We start from the raw sequence: 22,870 nt of genomic DNA, 5'->3' as shown, positions 1-22,870 counted from the left end.
TTCATAGAAAAAAAAAAAAAAAAAAAGTCTTATCCCAATGCATTAAAAACCTCTCTTGTTTATTAAAGGGATGAAAAGGGAAATCTCCCATGTGATGATGTTGGCAGACATATAGTGGGCAAGCCGGTTCATACAGGGTCCGAATCTCCAAACTCATTTCTTGACCAGGAATATCGGAAACGCTTTAATGTGGTTGAAGAAGATGCAGTTCTATACTGCTATGAATATGAGAAAGGAAGAACAAGTGGTCCTGGAAGGAGAGAGAGCACACCAACATATGGTATGGCATTGATCTAATGAAGATAATCACCATTTATTGACTTTAGGATTTTTGTGCATCTGCTTCTGGTTTTAAGAATGAAAATCTTTTCAGTGAGTATTGATTTTGCTAACAATTCTGTACCACTTTAGTCCAGATTCAGCCTACGCTGAATTGCGTGCAAGAAAAGATGAATTGCTTGCTATGATAGGGAAACATACACGTGCATTCATGCTACTTCCACATTTTGGATTTTGACTTATTTAGGGTGAGAACTCATGCAAATTCTGGTAAGAGTTCTACTCCTCAGACCTTGATCATCCAGGTTATTTTCCCTTTGAATCTGTTGGAAGTCTTTCTTTAGCTAGTATTGTAAGTTGTTTCAACTTTGTACTGGGAGAATTGTTTTTTTATTGCCAAGTATAAAATCGTGCACTCATAGAGTTGTTAGGTTATAAAAGAAATTGAAGAGGAAATCTCATGTTTAAAAAAGATATTTTGACTACTGTGATATTAGCTGAGCACACACTTGAATATTTTTTCACCCTTCTTGCTATGTTATTTCAGTATTTAAATTTTAAATTGAAATACAAGCTTTATGTTGGAGTTGTTATAGTAATCCTGACATCATATCCTTTTGAGAAGAAAATAGATTTAAGTTATGTGGAAGCATAGATTTAGTACATCATGCAGCTGAGCTGCAAATTCACTTGGGGACCTTCATATAAATGGAGCTAGAGCTCTGTAAAGTATCCTCAGGGCCTAGAGCAATGTGCTCACACAGCATTAAAGGATACATTTTCATAAAATGCACCCTTTCTACACAACTACACAATCCTGCTGCAAATCCTCAGTATCCTTTTGATTTCAAAGGGGTTTCAGGTGCCTTCTGACCATGCCCATAGAATACAAAATAACTGCTAAGTTTTCAAAGTGGATATGTCAATTTTATTACTCCAGTTTTTCAACTACTACAATTGGTGGATGCAGTCAGTTCCATTAAGAGAGGTGTACTCTCTGTTCCTGATGTTAAATTTTAATACTGGTAGTCTAGAGTGAAAAGAACACATTGCTTCTTCAAGGACTGCTGAATCCATTATTCTGTTACAGGTTAGCTCTTTTAGCCTTTTTTTCTATTAGCAGAAAGGGTTATAAATACATGGATCAAAGACTGCACTGAAAATCAGTCATTATTTAACACATTTTTTGTACAGCCTTTCGCTTTTGATCTCACTTCTTTTTTAATGAATTGACACCATCGAGTCCACTTTCATTTAAGTGCGTTTTCTAAAAACTGTAATTTCAGCACTGAAGTTTCTCACATGACATTTGTTAGCATAAGATTTGCAGCTAGGCATGACTTTAGGATTTCACAGAAATGTGGAAAATGACAATAAAGCTCTTATGGCTTATGGTGACCCATTAAAGAAGGTCAAACAGAGTTCCAAGGCCTAAAGAGATAATTATTTTCAACACATACTCATTAATTTTGTAGTGGTGTTAATTTTTTTTTTTTAAATTATTTCTCAGTCCTCCTTTGTGAGAGGTTAATAGGACTCGCCATAATTTATTGGAATCTTTTGACATTTTTTGACAATGTTGGCAGAGAGATTTTTCTTTCATGTTGTATAATTGTTGCTATAATTCCAGCCGTTGTATAATTGTTGCCTCAGAAAGCTTCTGTTCACATCCAAAGAAAGAAATTTTCCTGAGTGTAGTCGCCTGGGAAAACAGATTTAGGGAATCCATAGAGGTTAAGAAGAAGGAGATGAGCAGAGGTAGCAGGCAAATGAAACTTGAGTTTAAGGAAAGAAACAAACTGGGTCATTTCAGATTTACTGCCAGCTACAAAAAATATGCACTTTGAACAGCTAGAGATTTTGTAGAAAATTTGTTTTGACTTTAGCTTTTGGTAACAATCAGACTTCACATGATTTTATAGGATTTGTACCTTTTTAAGTGTGCAGGTCCTTTCAGTAAGGTACTTTGAGTTCAGCCTCACAAAGAAGAAAATACTGTATTTCTAGAAAAAGTAATCTTGGAAAGTTCCTTCTGATCAAGTAAACATGAGCCGGATACATCCCTATTCAGGAAATTACTTCTTAACTGTGTGCTCTAACTCTCACCGCTTCAATCAGGCTTAAATATGTGTCCATAAATAGTAAAATAAATTATAAATAAAAAGTTAAATATATATATTGTATTTCCTGAACAATGATGTATTTGTGACCTGATGCTGTGGTCTGTACAGAATGTACAACTTTTTTGTCAATTATTTAAAAAGACAATGCAACCTTTTAGCATTGTGCTGCCTGCAGGGTATCGGTGTATTTCCCATGAATGCCATACTTCAACAGGTCGACAAACATGTTTGAAAATTTGTATTTTTTTTCAGTGTATCATGGATTTACCTCAAAAACGTGGAATAAGACAGATCACTTTTATGTAGGGGTTTTCTACTAAAATAATTAACAAGACTTTTAATTTTTTACTTTAAGCTCTGCTATTTTTAAAAACAAATAATTTTCCCACTTTTCAGTTTTGTTATCAGTAGATTGATTCAAAAAAGAGCAAAGGCTGACCTTGTTGTGAAAACATTTTGTTTCAAGCCTGCCAGATACTGTGCCATATGCTATGCTACTCTATGATTCCTTTCAATATACTATTAAACTTGCTAAAAACTTCAGGCCACTTGAAGTAACCCCACTAAGTTGCATACCACACTTTCACTGAATTTTCAACTATATTTGTGGAATCCTTAAGCAGAAATCATAGTGCACATAATCTTACAAAATCAATTCAGCAGCTTCCAAATAAAAATTTTAAACATACAAGAGTCTTCAGCTTTTCTGTCTCTTGCTGTCTGAAACCAAAATGAATTTACCAACAGTAATTTGCTTTCTGTGGGTGAAATCCTACAAAAGAAGCTACACATAGAGGTTTTCTTCTTCCTTTCTTACTCAGTCGCTGATGGATCTTTTAAGCCCACAGCAAAGATGCTATTTTCAAGGTACTTTAGTGACGTGGGACACGTTTCTGTTACTAACAATTCACATATGCTTTAAAGCAGTTCTCTTCATGTGTGCGCCAGGGGCTTCCAGAATAATAAATAGATATTGTTCAGTGAAAGCTAAAGTAACTTGAATGCATTTTTCAGTCTCAATTGTCAGTCTGCTGATGAATTTATAGGGCACTGGATTTATTTTCTAAACTTGAAAAAAAATCCATTAAATACTTAGCTGCTTCTTGCCTGATAAAGCAAACAGAACTTCTATCTTAACCTCTTATTCAGAGGCAATGCTGGATCCTCTTTCGTAAGCAACCCTGCAGAATAGCGGCTTAGCACATAATTTGTTCCTTCTCCTAAAGAATGTTAGTTTAATGCTGCCGTATGGTGCATGATCTCAATTTTTTCCTCTGTTTCCAGGGAAACTAAGGCCTATTTCTATGCCAGTAGAATATAACTGGGTGGGGGATTATGAAGACCCCAATAAAATAAAAAGAGAGAGTAGGAGAGGTAAGTGATCTGAACACACATCTTGTACAAGGCATTATGGGTTTTATCATGCTTTAACGTATACATATTTCGACCTCATTTTGCTGCTTGCTTAGGTACATATTTTTGTGAACCTGTTTGGGGTTCTTTCATTATGTATACTTAATTTTTTGTAGAGCCTCTACTAGGATTGAGGAGGTTGCTCAGCCAGGCTAAAGAAAATCATGACTGCAAAGCTCTGCAGTTTGCTTTAACTCCATATTGGCATTTAATTGATTTAGCTATATTATCCACTCTATTTTGAAAGTGGCCTTAATTTTGTAATGCTAGCGGACAAATGTGTGGTTATTACTGATAAATATTGTTATGCTTAAATGAGAATTATATCTCACATTTCTCTGTCTTCATGAGTTATTTTTGCATCAAAAACATTCTAGAGCAATTCTAGATTCACCTCAAAGTCATCAAGGATAAGTTCTTCAAAATTCTGGTTTGTGAGGCTCAGATATGTAACTTCACATTCAAAATGATAACCTGTGAGGTGGCTATTATCTCCCAGAAATGAAATGTTACAGTAATAATTGACATTTCTATAAAAATATTAACAAAATGTTCAGTAAAGAGCAAAAGAAAAAAAAAAAGAAAAACTGTTAGGAATTACTAGGAAAAGAATACAAGACAAATTAAGAAATTTTCTTAAGCTACTGTGTAAGTTCTTGCTCATGCTGGGTGTGTGTGCAGTTCCGGTCTCTTCATCTCTTCAGAAAAATACAGTAGAATTGAAGAAAGTTTAGGAGACAACAAAAATGATCAGATTTATGGAGTGGGGTCAATTCAGTAGGCTGGCCATTATCAGTTTGATAGAATTTAGGCAGGACAAAATTAAAAAATTAAAATTTATAAAAATCTTGTGTGGAGTGAAGTAAGGTAATAGGTTTGTCTATTTTTCCTGAAACAAGACCCAAGAGGCATCAAATGTCTTTATCGAGTGCTGGTTAAAAAGAAAAAGAGCTAGCTCTGTGTGCACTTTGGATTCAGGCTAAGGAATCTCTTGCCACAGGAGGTTGTGGATACTAAAAGTTCACGTTTAATACAAAGAAAGACCAGACAACTTCATGAAAGACATGAAAAACCTGCTGAGGTTTCCTAAATTCACAAACATCGCTTCTGGCTCAGGATGTCCCTGAGCCTACACAATGGTAGATACTGGAAGAGTATTCAGGGAAAGTATGGATGACACGGTGAATGATCTCAAATGAATGTTCAAAGCAAATTACTTTTAAATGTATGGCACCATAATAATTTGTATTCAATAGAATCTTGTTTGAAAGAATGATTACAGATATTATGATCATATGTGTATCATTGCTCATTTTTTGCACACTCCAAGATGAAATTTATTGATGTGGGGTTTCTTTCATTTTCTGTTCCTCTTATTTTCAAAGATACCAGAAAACTAGAAGAATGATGAATTTTCCCTACCAAAAGATTGCTTTCTTATTATATACAGACCAATGAAGTAAATCGGTTTTGTTAATGAAATAGTCTAGAAAAGCTAAACCTGTCAGTAGATCTTAGCAAGAATGTTATGTATTTTGGAAGCAGGATTAACATACATACAAAAATTCGCAATGATATTTTGCATTATTTTTCTTTCAACAGAAAATTCATTGCTTCGCTATATGAGCAATGAGAAAATAGGTCAAGAAGACTACATGTTTCAGAGGAATAGCAAAAAAGATACTGGGAAAAAATCCAAAAAGAAGGGAGACAAGAGTAGTAGTCCAAGCCATTACTCACTATTGCCTAGTTTACAAATGGATGCATTGAGACAAGAAGTCATGGGCACACCTGGACCAGAAACTGCTCTGTACCACGTAAGTAAAAATAACATTAACAAAAGTCAGTGCTCTCTCTTGTTTTTATCTTGGTGTTGAAACATCTGTTGGATTTCTGCTGTTGCATAGATTTGTGTTCTTTGGACAATAACTAGATTTCAAAGAAATACTTTAGTATTCTTTATTTTCCTGTTACAAATGTGGGATGGGCACCAGTCTTTTTCATAGAATGATAGAATCATAGAATAGTTAGGGTTGGAAAGGACCTTGAGATCATCTAGTTCCAATCCCCCTGCCACGGGCAGGGACACCTCACACTAAACCGTGTCATCCAAGGCTCTGTCCAACCTGGCCTTGAACACTGCCAGGGATGGAGCATTCACAACTTCCAGGTGCAACCCATTCCAGTACCTCACCACCCTTACAGTAAAGAATTTCTTCCTTATATCCAATCTAAACTTCCCCTGTTTAAGTTTGAACCCGTTACCCCTTGTCCTGTCACTACAGTCCCTAATGAATAGTCCCTCCCCAGCATCCGTATAGCCCCCCTTCAGATACTGGAAGGCTGCTATGAGGTCTCCACGCAGCCTTCTCTTCTCCAGGCTGAACAGCCCCAACTTTCTCAGCCTCTCTTCATACGGGAGGTGCTCCAGTCCCCTGATCATCCTCGTGGCCCTCCTCTGCACTTGTTCCAACAGTTCCATGTCCTTTTTATATTGAGGACACCAGAACTGCACACAATACTCCAAGTGAGGTCTCACGAGAGCAGAGTAGAGGGTCAGGATCACCTCCTTGGACCTGCTGGTCATGCTCCTTTTGATGCAGCCCAGGATACGGTTGTCTTTCTGGGCTGCGAGCACACACTGAAGCCGGCTCATGTTCATTTTTTCATCGACCAACACCCCCAAGTCCTTCTCTGCAGGGCTGCCTGAATCTCTTCTCTGCCCAACCTGTAGCTGTGCCTGGGATTGCTCCGACCCAGGTGTAGGACCTTGCACTTGGCATGGTTAAACTTCATCAGGTTGGCATCAGCCCACCTCACAAACATGTCAAGGTCCCTCTGGATGGGACTAGAAGACATCATGTTCTTAACTAAATGTCATGTTCTAGATGTCATGTGAACTTAACTAGATGTCATGTTCTTTAACTAGAAGATGTCATGTTTGAAATGGAGTGTGGTACCTCTGTCTTGACTTGCTACTGTTGGAAAGGGAAAAAGCAGCAGTTTCCAGACTGATTAGAAACCTTCTTTCCAGCATCTATGTCACTGCAATATGCTAAGTTATCAGACAATCCCTTTGCTACAGGTACTTGAAAGGCCTGATAAGGGCAGGAAAACTTGTAGGAGGTGTTTGGTTTTCCTCTGAGGTAAGGGGAGTCCTAATGTGTGTAACTTCATAATATATAGCCCTCAATAACTCAAGTAAATGTGGAGGAAGGGGTTCTGCTGAGTAGGATGTGAAAGGAAAATAGTTCTGAATGTGTCAAGAGAATGAAATTAGAAGTTCACCACCTATTTTAGATATTATGTCACATTCACCCCATGAAAGTATTTACATTTTAGAGCTCAGTATAAGATTTCATTGTAGAGAAATCTACATACAGTAACACTACAGCAAAACAGTAGAAATAACTGTAATTATCATAATGTACTAAAAAAGATTATGTACTTCAGATTGCCAGTGTTTAAGGGAGATGGCAGTGTGGGCTTGTCTGCTGTGAAAAACTGGCAGGAGAAGCGTCACTGAACCTTTAAGAGAAAGTAACTTGGTTTCCTGTTGTAAAATATCACTACGGATTATCACATTACAGTTGATGTAGATTAGTTGAAACTAATGGAGTCTTTACATCTTTTTACACATTCTGAGTGCTTGGCGAACGGGCTCCTAAGACTCCTTATTGTGCTGCAATGTATAGCTGAATGATAAATTTCAGAGAAGATGTCATTTAGTATTAAAAGTAAGCACTTGTGGTGCACTTTAATTAAATCAGGTCCCCAGATCCAAGAGCTTCTATTCCCTTTCTTTTTAATTTATAGTAATTTATGTATGATGGTTTGGTTTTTTTTACTTTATTATTTCCAACTTTTGTTTTGTGCAGGTTTTGTTATGTTGGAAAATTGATAGTGAGGAGATTTCAGTTTGCAAAGGCAAACTAATGTATAGTGTTTCCCTAATACACGAAACCAAGGAGATTGCAAGTGTCCCCAAACTGTCCTGTTTGCAATGTCTACAGTCTTTCCTAGAAGAAATCTAATCAGTGCAAGAGCCCTTGAAATCAAATATTTACATAACAAAATAGAAAAGCTATTTGTGCAATGAAGAACTTTCAGCTCTGTAAAGAACAGTGTGATAAATTAGCAACACTTCCCATGTATCGAGAGAACAGTCATCTCTCAATAACATTTCTTCGTTAGTATATGTTAAATTCCTGACACTTGCAATGGGAGAATTTTTTTTCTTTTTTGAAGGTACCATCTTTGTTTTAACCTGGTTCCTGCTATTACTCACTATGTGTACTCAAAAGGTGTACGAGAATAAATTACACAGGAACTGGAAGATTCTTCAAAATTCTGGTGTGGAATTCAATCAGCAACAGCAAACTTAGAACTGACAATCAACATTTTTCAGGTACTTTAGATACCTGTCCACAAACCAACAGAATTCCTAACACCACAAGTTCTACCAGTGTCTGCTAATCTTTTTTTGTGCATCTTTACCATTAAAGAATGTCTCTTTCTATGTTGTGGTTTAAGCCCAGTTTAAATGCCATAAAATCTTTGGCATCTTCTTGGAAGTTTAGTGGGAGCTTATTTATTTATAAAAATATATAAAGGTTATTCATTCTTCAGAACACAAATATGTCTTGATCTGCTAACTGGCTTTGAAGCGAAGTGCATGAAATAAACAGAAAGAGGAAGTTTGAGCCACTGATTTTTCCTCAGGGAAATGGGAAGGAGCCCTCCACAAAGAATTTACAGTCCCCTGCAGATGAATATTGCTGGTTTTATTGCTGGAAGCCACCTGGCTGCCACCATGCAGTACAATACAGTTCCCTTTTTGTGGTAATGGCACCCAAGCATGCTGGCTTATGAAACCCTAATCTAATTTGCAGGTGGAGCTATAAGTCTTTGCCACATAACAGAGTCAATGTTTTTTTAATAAATTGGACAGAATTTTTCTTAAAATCTTAAATAAACAGTGCAGTGAGTAGATAAGGAACAGGGGAATGAATACAGATAAAACACATGAAACTCGTCTCTAACTGCAACACATTTTTATTAAACTGTAGATAACAAATAGGACAATGAAATGCACTTTATTTTCAAATTGCATCCTAAAGATCACTAAGAAGTGGCTGTCCTAGTAGAATATAATATTTTTACAAGCATCAGCTACCTAGTTTTCACACGTTGGATTATTTGGAAATGAGAGCCTCTGGATGAGCCTGAGTTCAGTGCAGAGGAATAGTGGCAATTCCAAAACCTGTACTAATAGTAGTGAAAAGGACTGGAGGGGTTGATTAGGGTTTTGTTTTGTAGGGTTTTTTAAGATGTCAGTGATTTCATCATAGTAGAATATCAGATGACAAGACAATACTGTGCCTGGCTGCACTGCATACCACAAGACAGTAGACTTTCCTGAAGTGCAGTTCCTACCAAGTGGCTGTAGTTGAACTTGTACCTATAGTGCCTCAATTGTTTGTATTAGTTCCCAGTACTAGAGAGTACTCCACCAGGCTTCTTAAGTTGTTCCAGTCCCTGGCTGCTTTTGTTGTTAACCCTTTTCACCTGTTAGCCAGTGTTTACCTGACCTCCATATCCTACTTTAGTTACAAATGGACCTTCATTCTCATAATTCTTTCAACTCCTTGTATTTAATCCTGAAGTATTTGAAATATCCTAAATGTCCTTCCTAAAGTATGTATGCCAGAACAGGACATAAGTTTCCAGAAGCTGGATGGAAAGTAATAATAACTTTTCCTGTTTGCTACCCCTCATTAAATATTTAAAGGGCTGTTTACCCAATTTAACCACAGACTTGAAGTGAGGGTGTGTTCATCACTTGGGTTTGGTTTTATTTTTTCTGTAATGCCGCTTTTCCAAATCAGTGATTTGCAAGACTGGTATTCCCCCAGTCTTATAATTTATATCTGGCATTCTTTTTTCTTAAATATTTAACACTCTGTATGGTTGACCATGTTGAAATGTATGACTTCATGGGTATGCTTGCTGAATAATCTGAATCTCTAAAGCAACCCTAAGTGCAAAATACCAAAGAGTGAGAGCTCTGGGCCCTCAAATTGGGCCCATGTGATTCCCAAGTCCATCACATGAAGTACTGAAGCTCCAGGAATCCAGGGTCTGCTGTGGTATGGAACTACCAAAATCTTTGTTTTGAAATTCTCTTTTTAATATGCATATTCTGTGAAATTAAAACAAAAACAAAAACAAACAACACATATATAATTCCTTTAATTTTGTCTTTTTTTTCCCCTTTTTTCTGAATTCCCTGGAATAGAAACCATGCTGCTTACTCAGCATTCAGGTCTCATATCACTCACTGGTCTTTGATTCTGTGTTACCTTTACTCAATGATGTTTTCATTCTCTTTTTTACTCCATCGATATCAATGTTAAATAATTGTGGACTAAGAATGCATTGCACTAATTTAAGGATGAATTCCCCTTACAATTTCAAGCCTCTTTCCTTTGGAATTTTGCAGCCATTGATGTGTGCAGGTTGATTCCCTTTTTACTGTGAAGGTTTTCTGCAGAAAAGCAGCTTTTGCAATTATGCTGACTTCAACTCCTTTCTTTTATATCTGGCTTTTTAGAAAAGAAAAATCTTTGATCAAAATCTACACTGATGAGTTAAATTACCACAACAGAAATGGTGTGGTTTTGTCCTGTAAACAAAGTGGATGGGATTAAAAAATAACCATGGTAATTCAGCAGTACATGGTGGTTGTTTATTTGCCTAAAGTTATTTTGAAAAACATCAGCAGATTTGGATTGTTATATTCTGAAGTGATCACAAGAATGTGGCAATCTAGAATTTTCCTGGCCATCCCTATAGTAAATTTGCATAAAATCACAGGTTCTAACAGTTTTTTTCTTGTATCATTGACCTGCCACTGCAATCAAGACTGTGTGGTCAATATAGCATTTTAGCTATGGCCTTGAAGAGTAAATAGCATTTACTTGTGTCCACTGAAGATAACTGATGGGATAGCTGATATAATAGCAAGAGAAAAGCTAATTTGTCTTATATCTGTGAAGTAATTATCTCTTGTATCCACTTACCACATTTTTTTTAATCCTCACATACAAAGTCTCTTCACCACTTTGCTTTATTTTGCTTCCCATTCCAGAAGGTGTTTCCAGCCCATGTTGACTTCTAGCCAAGTTGTTGGTTTTGCATTCTATTTTTTTTCCTCAGTATTGCAAAAGAAATGCCAACACAGAGTGTTAATGTTTTTATTAAGCCAAGGCACACTGTTTGAACTGTTGCTAATCTAGTGTGCAAGCAGGTGTTCGATGTGATCTATTACTGTAGATATAAAATGGTGCAGTTAAAATTGTCTTGAACCTTTGGGGCACAAGAAATGAAAGCTCTGACACATGACTATAAGTTTTTAAATTCATTATGTTATTCTGTGTAGAAGTTTCCTTGGTACATTGTGCTTTGTTTTCATTGTAGGAAAATAATATGATTCTTTAGAAGGGAGATAGTGTCATGAGTCAAAAGAAGATCCATATCATGTTAATAATAATCAGCTCCTATCTGGATTGATACAACTTTCCCTTAGTCTAGAAACAGAATTACTATGAGAAGAAAAGGTTGCAGCCTATTGTATATAGTAGTTATACAAGGAAAAATAACCTTGCTTACATACTCTTTCCAAACCTATACGAGTAAATTTCTATTGCTGACCTTGCTTCTTCTCCCTTTCTGCCTCATCTGTTTGCCTTTTCTAGTTTATGCTCATGTGTTCATATTTACTTGGCAATTCCTAAGGACTTGCTTGTCATAGGAAAAGTAACAAGTAACAGATTCTTACTTTTCTGATAAACTATTTGAAATTGTTTAATTGATTAGGGTAGTTTTCTTAGCCATTTTAATTGTATTTGAGAAAAAAAATAAGCATGTTTATTGGCAAGATGTATCAATTAAAGTTCATGTATCAGGAACAGGTGTCTCAGAAACAGATGCAGGAAAGAAACAAAGGATTTGTTCCATAGGGATTTTGCTGAATCTACATGTGTAGATATGTACATGTGCACTGTTTTTAATGTTCCAGTTTGTTGTGGTTTAAAGCCAACCAGGCAGCTCATTCACTCACTCCCCCCCTTCCTCCCCCAACTCCTGGAGAGATGGGAAGGAGAATTGAAAGAATGTAACTCCCACAGGTTGAGATAAGAACAGTTTAGTAATTAAAGTATAACACAAATCACTACTGCTACCACCAATAATAATAATGATAAAGGAAATAACAAGGGAAGAGAATACAACACCTCACAACCTGTCAACCGATACCTCACCCCCCTCCCAGCAGTGAACTAACCCTTCTGGGGAACTCTCAGTTCTACATCCTGGGCATGACGTGCTGTGGTACGGAATACCTCTTTGGCTAGTTTGGGTCAGGTGTCCTGTCTCTGCTTCCTCCCGGCTTCTCCTCCTCCCTGGCTGAGCAAAGTCCTTGATCAGACTAAACATTCTGACCAGCAACTGAAAACATCGGCTTTATCAGTACTGTCCCCAGGCCGAAAATCAAAAACACAGCACTGCACCAGCTACTAAGAAGGAGAAAAAATGACTGCTGCTGCTGAACCCAGGACACAGTTCTATGTTAAATAACGGAAGAATTAAAAAAAAAAAAAAAAGCCATCAGTTGGAGGGGTTTTGCTGAACATTCAATTATATTGGTGCGCTTTTGACAAAATTACTTTTATACTGTTTAGCAATCTGTAACTATCCATGTGGTTGGAGTGCAGCTCGGTGACTCTTAACTCACATAATTACTTTCAGCACTTGCTGCAATGAGCACCTACAGAGAGCCAAGCACTTTCCTTTCTACTACTTTCTGCTAGTGAGGACACTGAGATGACGATGAGGGATTTGGCCAAGGTTATGATTTCAGTTATTTCTCTTTGCCAGTCCTCGTGAGGTTGCTGTAGTGGTTCACCTCAGTGGGTTTGCTCAGAAGAGCTGTTTGGTCTGCATCAGTCTGGGCATGCAAAGTTCAGTTGCAACAGTGATCTTGTTGAATATCCTTAAGCAAAGATGATCTCCTCAGGGAAGTCGTAGATTCCCCAACACTGGACATCTTTAAGATTCGGCTGGACAGGGTGCTGAGACATCTAGTCTAGGTCTTGCATGCCTAGAATGGTGGGACCACATGATCCTTGAGGTCCCTTCCTCAAGAATGTGGTGTCCTATGGTTTTGTGATTCTAAGATTTGCTTATTGCAAAACCCACTGCAAAAATCATTTTTTAGCCAGTAAGATAAATTGGAAAGGAAACAGTAGCTTTAAAAACAAAAAGAAACCAAACTTTTCTGCTTAAATGATGCATATTTCCAGATATTTTTGGCCACCCACCAACCCCTCCAGAGAAAAATATAGGAAAGAGTTATTTTCAAAAGTTTGATTCAAAATTTATATATTTAGGTGTTCTCAATACAAAGAAGAATTTACCTAAATCTTCTGAATTTGAAAACTTTAGTCTAACTCTACTTGAATGGTTGATTTTTCTCTTACTCTTCTTGCCCTTTTTTTGTAAAAAGGCTGAAACATAAAGTATCTAAATTTTCTATGAAAACTCTTGAATACACATGTATTTATAAAATTTTTTCATTGTAGTACTCAGTAACTAGCTTTTAAAAAAATGCAGAACATAGGCATATTAGTTTCTTAATAAACCTGTGCACAATCTACCAATCAATTTGTTGTAAAAATCTTATGAAAAGAAATGGCATCTACTAGGCACTATATCCTGGAAAACTATTAACAAAAAAGAAAAAAAGCAGAACTACCCCACTGAAAAACTAGCATTTTATTATAACTGTAAGCATTGCAGTATTTAAAGAATTTCAGTTTGGTGAAATTTTTGTTATGGATATTTGTAATTAAACAAAAAATGAGTTTCGGAAAAAAAAATTGAAAATCAGTTTGCACAGATTTTAAGTAGGTGTCTGAAATCTAGAATGTCCCTGTAGCATTACAGCAGATGGAGTTGGTACATTTTCTTCTGCAAAATATTTGAAGTCCAACTATGACAGTATTTAAATGTCAAAGCTTCCTTTTCTTTTTTCTCCTCCCTGTTTTCACAAATGTCTATAGTTAGACTTGTTATTGTTATAAAATAAAAGTCTAGCAGTTAATATCAAAGTCCAGTTTAACCTAAGTGCATATTGAAAAAAATATTTTCCATAAGTATTCCACAGTTTTTGTTAACGTTGGAATTAATATTGCTTCTTCTCTATGGTCTTTCACCTCTATATATTTGTATTAAAATAAAACGTAAGCTTGCATAATGATTTCAGACTTACAAGCATCAATCGTCAACAAAAGAAATTTTAAACTCCTTGAAAACGTACTTGTAAGAAATAGTTGATTTAAAAAAGATACTTGTGTTAAAGTTAAAAAGCATTAGCATTTTTATATTCCTAGCTAAGAAACTGCAGTGGATTTCAAATAACTGTCCAGAAATTAAATGAACATCATGGAGAGTTTTTGAAATGTTTTGTAATTGTGAAAAATTTTAGTCTATTCATTACCGCAGTAAGAAAGGATTAAAAAGCTCATTGCTGCTTTGTTGCAAATTAGCCATTTACAGTCTAAATATAATCGTGCATGCAGTAGCTTCCACTGTAAAGGTACAAAACCAGAAACCTCAACTGAAAGTGACACATACTGTGGAAATTTCACGGGTGAAAAAAAGTGTAATTTTTCATGATGTCTGCCCTTTTCAGGTTGGACTCCAGGAAGGCTCATGGGTGCCTCAGTAGAACAAGGCTAATAGTCTGAACTGCTGTGATACCCTAGTTTCTTCTCCAGGACTTGTAGGTTTATGAAGATTCAGTGTAGGTTGGCTCTGGTGAAAACTAAGCATTGGGAAATCACTCTCAGGAGATGACTGGAGCATTTATGACATTAACATCCCTTTCTTCTGTATATTGCACTGGTCATGTCTCACCTTAGGTTTTGTAGCCTGGTGGGGATGTAAGAGAGCATTTTGCCCTGTACTAAAACTTCAGCAACTCCTTGTCCACTTTCCCATCCATGAGCATGTAATAAGATTGTGACAATATCTTGGTCTACATGTGGAAATGGAAGGAGCTTACTGTTCTGCAGAGAATCATAGCTGAATAGGCTTATGAAGTTATAGAATAAGTTCATTTGGAATTCTTTTTAAAGACTCAAAGTCTATACAGAGGCTGGTAAAATGTTTCATATAGTGCAATGTGGAATAGAACACTCAATTCCAGTATGAAGGCATCATGAGCACCTAACATATCCATTTCTCTTGTCAGCTTCCTCTAGTGTAGTTCAGATATAGAAGGCCTTTTGCTCTGAGAGACAGTTGGAAAGAACAATTAAAAAAATCAGTAAGGGGAATACAGGTAAGAGGAAGAAATAGAATGGAAAATTCTCACTGGTGCCTTCATGAGTCTGAAACATTCTCATGTCCCATTGCCTGTAGGCAGCTTTGAATGCCTACACACTGCACGCGCTGGGTTTCTTTCAACTGGAAACTCACGGTTTGAGGTATCTGATTCAGACAGAAGAGCAGCATCTTCTCAAGCTGGAGTAGTGGTTCCAGGCCTTGGCCAGCTTCTTCACTCCAAAAAAAACCCATATAAATGATACTGTATGTATTCCTTCCTTCAAATGGCAGCCCTTTATAAATGTAACAAGAGCAAAATAAGTGATAAAATTATTAACTATGTTGCTAGAATTGGTGTAGGAGCTTCATCTAGGCCATAAGTGAACTGTGTGGCATATAAAACAAACAAGCCTGGAGAAGAGAAGGCTCTTGAGAGATCTAATAGCAACCTTCCATTGCCTAAAGGGGGCCTACCAGAAGTATGGAAATAGACTTTTACAAGGGCCTGTAGTGGTGGGACAAGGGGTAATGGCTTTAAACTGAAAGAGGGGAGATTTAGATTAGATATTATGAAGAAGTTCTTCGCTGTGGGGGTGGTGAGACACTGGCACAGGCTGCCCAGAGAAGCTGTGGCTGCCCCTTCCCTGGCAGTGCTCAAGGCCAGGTTGGATGGGGCTTGGAGCAACTTGATCTGGTGGAGGTGTTCCTGCCTGTGGCAGGGGAGCTGGAACTAAATGATCTTAAGGTCCTTTGCAACCCTAACCATTCTGTGATTCTGTGATTCTGTGAATTGGAAGTGATTAGGATAGCCGTAACATTGTTGTGCTAAAAGGTAAATAAAAGGGTTTGGTAAAAATCTAGTTCTAAATAAATTTTCTACATTTCTGAGAGATAAGGCAAGAGAGAAACATCATATAAATTCCTTGCTAATGGAAGATGGCATTGTATTATTTTTAGACTAATGCAATCAACATAGAGGAATAGAGAGACCTCCTGGGTCTAGTCCTCTGCTGTTGCAGTTAATCACCTTCATTTAATCCTATTCAGATACATGTTAAACTCCACATTCATACATGGTATGAACTGCTGTGGCTAATGACGGGAACAGTGTAAGGTGGTAAACTGCCTGAATGGATGGCCAGTTGTCATAATTCCATTAAAAATGGTGGACAGGGGAGAGGAAAGAGAACAAAGTTATAATTAGCCTGATAGAAAGAGAATGGCATCACTCCTAATGAATTTTGTACAGAAAAATATCCAAATATCTCAGAAACCAGCATAAAGTACATAGGATAATTCAGGCTGGGAGGAACCTCTGGAGGGCTCTACTCTGGTCTGGCACAAAGCATCGTTAGCTCTAAGGTGATGAGGCTTCTCAGAGCTTTGCCCAGTCAGGTGTTGTAAACCTGAGATGGAAACTCAGTGAACTCCCACCCAACCTGCTGCATTGCTTGGCTGTCCTCATGGGAAAAAAGAGTTGAAGATGAGCAATAAAACAGAGACCTCGGCGGCAGCATCTGAGAAGATAGCTTGTTTTGATTTAAGGCATAGTTTCTGTTGTTTCATTGCTGTTTAGTTAAAATCATCTAGTGAAAGTGCCACGGCAATCTCGCATTTGTTTTGCCGGTTCTAGACTCTCAGTCCTTTAAACTCAAGACTGAAGAGACCGGATGTCCATATGTGGCTTTTATACTTGTGTTCTGGTTAAGCACATATTTTGTGAAATAATAATATTTTGTCTCCCTAGGAGGGAGTACTAAGTTCTTTTAATTATATAGAATAATACATGCATTCTTTATGAGGAATATTATTGCTGTCACAGATGAGAGAACATTTTCACATCTGCACTGCTTCTCCTTGAAAGAAGCAGTTAATGCCATGAATTTTCTCTTACTGGGGAAGCGGTTGCCAGAATGAAATTTGAAGGTACTGAATGTAGGAGATTTTGCATGTATTTCTATATGCTATGTCATTTTTATTAGAATCCAGAGTTAACTATTGCAGCAAAGCAAAATGCTCCAGGGATGAGGTGATATTGGTTTATGGGCCATCATGAAGCACAGTTGGAGGTTTTTGTGGAAAATTTTTATTTTCAACTTTCCCTATTACCTTCTTTTGCAACTGACCTTGAGGGAAAAAATGGCCTGTTATGATTTCTTCCTATGACGAAGCTGGGGAATTCTTTAAAACTAAGAGAGTTACTGTAAAGGTCATCTAGTCCAGCTCTGCCAGTCTAGATTTATTCCTTACTGCATATGATCTAATGCTTTGAAAGTGTAATTTTACATTGTCAAGAGATGTAGATCTGCAGACTAATAAATCTCCCAGCTCAGACCATTTCCTAATATCCTTTCACATCCCCATTCTGTATTTTTTCTGTTATCCATTTCAATTAATCATTCTGGGTTCTATCCTGCTTTTATTAACTGATAGGGGACTTCTGCCTTTGTAGGTATTAACATTGTTTGTACACCAGTAAGACACATTACCTGTAGCTGGTACAATCACAATAGCACATTTGAGAGATTTATTGTTTTGAGGTTTTTCACTGCAGAATACATCATTTAGTTCCTCAGTTATTCCCCTTTGATAAAGAAAAGATTAAGCACAGCATATTGTAGCACAGAAGTGTATGTCAGGCATTGTAGAGAGGGCAGTGAGCGTGAGTTATCACTGCAATATGATGGGGAGTGTCACATCTATGAGAACTTAGATCTAGTTCCTGATTCTCAGCTGGCTCCTCTCTGTACTCGTTCTGCTCAAGGAAAAGGGAGGTGTTGGGCTATGAAAGCAGTGAACCAAGGACACTGGCTGGCATGAGTCATGAAATTTGGCCTTCTGAAAAACTTGTACTGAGTGGTGAAAATGATGTTGGAATTAAAGGAGCGCAAGAGTACCGTTTAATCAAAATGCTTTGACAAGCATCACAATTGTTTCTGAGCAAGTGATTTTCACAAAGTGGTAGTTTTGACTCTGCAGGAGTCCCTGCCCCATTCCTCTTCCCCGTTTACATGGTGGTGGCCTCTTGTGCATATTGCTGACACATAATGTGAGAGATTGTATGGCTGCACCTGGGCGGAAAATGGCTCTTTGCAGCAGTATGGCTCCTGAACAGAAGTTGGTTTATTAGGTGTTTCTATTTTACTGGAAAGAAGTGCTTGTTGCTTAGCGCCTGATCTCTGAGTCAGCCAATCCATCTCTGTTACTCTGCTGTAGAGGAAAAAACCCTCATATTTTTCATATAGAGATAACTGCTTTTTGTTCATTCCTCAGGTATAAACTTTTGCTTTCCGATTAACCCAAGCAGATAATATTTCTAACACTACAGAATTCTGACTTTACAATGAAGTGTAAAACTAATTTTGTAAGATTATTTGTACCCATAAATCCACCATAGCCAGCACAGAGTTAAAAGACCTAATGTTATCTTTCCCCATCTTCTGAGAAATGCTGTTTCATCCTATGCTTAGAGGCCATTTTACTGAATTCCAGCAAGTTATGTGACTTTTATCCTGGAATTAACTGTTCTTTTTCTACCTTAATTCATAGGTTCAGTTGAAGTGTTTGGTATGAATTTTAACAGAATGTATAATGGCTGAGGTACAAATGTTCTTTCCCTCATTGCCTCATGGAAACTTCTCCTCTGCTCAAAGTCAAAATGAGTTTTCTGTTTATTTCACTGAAATAATACTATGACCAAGTGCTAACAGAAACTAGCTTGCAAGAGTATATCTTCCTTAAAGCAAAAATCTGTTTTCTCAGTTCTGCCCTCATTCATTGCAGACCTCCTACATCCCCTGCACTTTTCTCTGTCACACAGTCAGGCTGAGTAATGCAAAAGAGATCATGCTGAGCGACACAGTCAGCAGTGTTGCTGACTTTCCTACAGAAGGACCTGTGTATGTACTCTTTTCATCATAAGCAAACGTAGGTGTTGTAGGGGGGCAAGGGACCTTTATTAAAACTAATGATTTTTCATCTAAAAAGACCATGGGCCTGTTGCAAAATTTTGTTAATGCCCTGGGGTTGACTTCTGTGGTGTTCTACAGTATTTTTCTCCCCAGAAGCTTCAGGATCAATTGCATGCTGTGCCCATGACCACTTCTCTAATCTAACATAGGTGACCTGCAGAATGTTTCTTACAACTGCTTGGATAGTCTTATAATGTGTAGATAAATATACAGAGGAAAACCTACATTTCCTGTGAATCAGACAGAAATATTCTAAGCAAAACCAGATTTTTCCTGGAGGAAATTGTGTCATTTGAAAGAGGTTTGTTTGATGGACTGATATTTGCTGTAGGAGCAACACAGCAGGGAACCAGCACTCCACAAAGCTTCTAGAGTGCATATGGGATGACTAGTCTCAGCAATACTTTGTGAAGGGACAAAAGGCAATGGACATAAATTGAAATTTGGGAAATTCCATGTAAACATAAGAAAAAACTACTTTTACTGTGAAGATGGTCTAACTGGAGCAGGTTGCCCATGCAGTTTGTGGAGTCTTCATCTTTAGAGATACTAAAAGCCTAGCTGAACACAGCTCTGAGCAACCTGCTCTAGCTGACCTTGCTTTGAGCAGCAGGACTGGATAAGACAGTCTCCAGAGGCACCTTCCTGCCTCAGCCATTTTGTGGTTCTCTGACTGGTCCAATTGCTTCCGTAGGAGATGAATATGGGAATTGTTCTGGGGTAGAAATCAAAAAAGGGTAAAATACTATTTTGTAATATATGACAGCTAAGTTTCTTTTTCCCTCTTAAATAGATGAAGTTGAAACATACACAGTGATGGAACAACTGATGTGTCTTGGACTTTTCCCATTAAGGAATACATACAGTTTTCGAGCCCAACTTTCTCTCTCAGATGACTTACTGTCAATAAAAACAGTGTGGGAGGTGCCAAAATTACGTGTTTCAGAGTAGATCTACAGCAGAAGAATGATCTCAGAATAAATTATTCTAATGAACAGCACTTGTCTAGTTTAACTTTTTATCCTCATTTACTTCAGGCAGCTATGACAGTGCTGCAGTCCTTGTTCTGTCAGTTGAAAAGACAGTGGGGGAGTATGAGAACTCTCATTTAAATTTGATATTGTCCAGTTTTACTGCTTTGGTGTTTCAATTAAAGAGTCCTGTGGCTTAATGTCTAAGAAGGAAAATCTTTCCCTGGTGGTGGAACCACTGTGTATTATTTTCTCACTGCGTATTATTTTCTCACATGACCTGAAGATTTAAAAACACTTATTTTTCTAAGTTTTGCTTGTGTTATGCTACAGTTTTGCACAAGCAATTAGTACTAGCTTGTGCAACTGCAAATTTGCATCCAGCTAATGCAACATTTTCCACAGACCCTGCCCCCCAAATTACAAGAAAAAGTTTAGGTCTGGGAGAATGAATAAGAATCTCTGAACAGAAAAGGTGTACTTGCTGTCACATTTCAGACAACCATAGTTCTGTCCTTAGCTAGCATATTCTTCCTGGATAAGCAGCTATAGGAACAGCTGAATGAAAAGGTTAGACATCTTTGACAGTATCAGTCTGTGTAGACTATGCAATAAGGACAGCAGCCCTGCACAGGTAACGTAGCAATTGCCTACAACAGAGGCAGCTAGAAAGTTTGCAGCTTCAGGGTCTCAGGCTACATTTTTTACAGTAAAAAGCTTCTAGCATATTCCTCTGAAGACACATACTGGCTTTTTATCGTTGTGGTCACTAACAAAATGCATGTGTTTGGAATTCGTGGTCAGAGCTCCAAAAATACAAGAACCCAGTTAGAGCTGTGGCTATGCATGATAGATGATATAACCATCTATCTATAGATAGATCTATATATCCATACTAGATCTATATAGATCTAGTAATTTCTAGAAGCCTTTCATGAAGCTGCTGTGGGGAAGGAGGGAAGAAATAGGAACATAGCCTTTGGTTGTCAGGTAAATGTAGAAAATTATCTCACCTGAAATGGATTTTTTGGCTGCTGCCAAGGAAACTATTGCTTTGCCAAATTTTGCAAATACAGGTTCATTTGGCCTTAGTGTTTAAACATCTTTTTCAGCTCTGAAAAAGCAAGACTAAGTGAGGAGGAGGAATACGGTCTGTAGGATAACATATCAAGACATAAATTCTGATATCTATTCTGGCAATGACTGTTAATATGCCTGTGCCTCTCCCGGCTCATTTGCAGAACCAGTGATTCATGCTTCTCTCTGACATACCTGCCATTTAAAAGAGAAATATGCACAGGATATTTAGTATAATGACTCTGCCTTACTTGTTGACATTATTTTGTTTTTACTACGAAAGCTCACTTTTGAAAGTCTGTACATACATAATGTTCATACTGTGTATTAGTATTACATGTTTTAGGCTAGAACTTAGTAAATACCCAGGTCTGGTATTTTTATTTTTCAGTGTGCTTAAGAGGAGAGAGAGCTGTGCAGGGAGAGCAGAAGTTTCTGTTACCAGTAGACCAAAAGATCAAGATTTGATTCAATAAATGTTGCTTTTGGGAGGCAAGACTGAAGGTTTCAGGGCATTTTTAATCAACTGTGGCATCCTTTGTCTTTAAATCACTTTTCCTTTGAACTCACCATGGATTTATGAATTACTCACATATGATGACTGTTTTGTCATCAGCCTGTGACTTTAGCATAGGAAATATTTCTGGATCTGCTTTCCTAAATTTACTGTCGTGCTTTTGTATTAGACTGTCTCTTACATACACCATCCCATTTACTGTATTTGCATTTTACCTGTACCGACTGAAGCCCTGCTTTTGGAAGGGTTATGTAAACTAGAGTTCTTGCTGCAAATTAAAAATACTATATGTGCAATGTAGTGCCACTTAGTACTGATTTGGGGCAACTAAATACTTATAGGCACAGATAAATTAGAGAACATTGGATGCATGTGAGAAGTTCAAAATCCAGAGGTAAATAAAAAAATTAACAATTATTCAGCAAAATGTAAGAAGAAGAGAGAAGAGAGTAGGATTTGGAATAATCTTAGTGTTTGTGATTACAGGAACAGGAGTATTTCCTAAAACACCCTGCATTACCTGACAAGTCGGATATACAAAGCATGAGATTTTTTGCAGATATGTTTTCTGCTAGCAGTCTCTGAACCCCAGTCAACAAGAACTGTTCAAACAAGGCAGTGAAGTCTTTGACTTCCTAAATAGGATCATAACTTAGAGCATAGTCTTTCCTTATCCCACGTTTTAGTGTGTTCCCATTTGAGTGTAGTTTCACCTATAGATGCTTCATTTGATCCTTAGCTCTCATAACAGAGCATTAGGTCATACCTCATCTCTTCTCTCCTATGCCAATGAAGTCCTGTGTGGCCTAGCTTCAGTTTGTCCTTCAGAAACTACCTTGCAGATGATCTGTGTGGACTCAGATAGCTTCAAGACCTAGCTGACTATGAACAGTAATCTTTTTGCTTAGTTTGAGGGCTAAACACAATAACAGGTTAACACCTGCTCTTGCTGTAAACAAACCAGTTATCTGTTGTGAATGAAATTCTGCTACTAATTGGCAGGAGGTTTCAAACTCTCTGAGATGCCAGAGGTCATCTCTCATCATACCTGTGTAACATAGTTCTTGAAAACTATATTTTCCACAAATATCCACAAAAATAATTAATACTCTCTATCACTAGCTCTTAGTG

General features: G+C 37.4%; 1 protein-coding gene across 4 annotated transcripts in view; it reads left to right on the top strand.

The window, feature by feature from the left end:
• Positions 1–22,870, top strand: part of CNKSR2 (connector enhancer of kinase suppressor of Ras 2) — a gene marked incomplete at both ends in the record, with an annotated part of 218,763 nt that overhangs the window by 131,557 nt on the left and 64,336 nt on the right. For 2 of the 4 annotated variants that reach the window (XM_080614175.1, XM_080614173.1), the window contains 3 exons: positions 69–280; positions 3,687–3,776; positions 5,418–5,632. In XM_080614175.1, coding sequence (XP_080470301.1) covers positions 69–280; positions 3,687–3,776; positions 5,418–5,632 — 517 coding nt within the window. The remainder of the gene's footprint in view (positions 1–68; positions 281–3,686; positions 3,777–5,417; positions 5,633–22,870) is intronic. The other 2 variants (XM_080614176.1, XM_080614174.1) reach the window with 1 other exon arrangement.

This window comes from Psittacula echo, assembly GCF_963264785.1.
Source record: "Psittacula echo genome assembly, chromosome: 3".
Taxonomy (NCBI): Eukaryota; Metazoa; Chordata; class Aves; order Psittaciformes; family Psittacidae; genus Psittacula; species Psittacula echo.
Note: the sequence above shows the minus strand (reverse complement) of the source record. Positions and strands in the feature narration are given on the sequence as shown.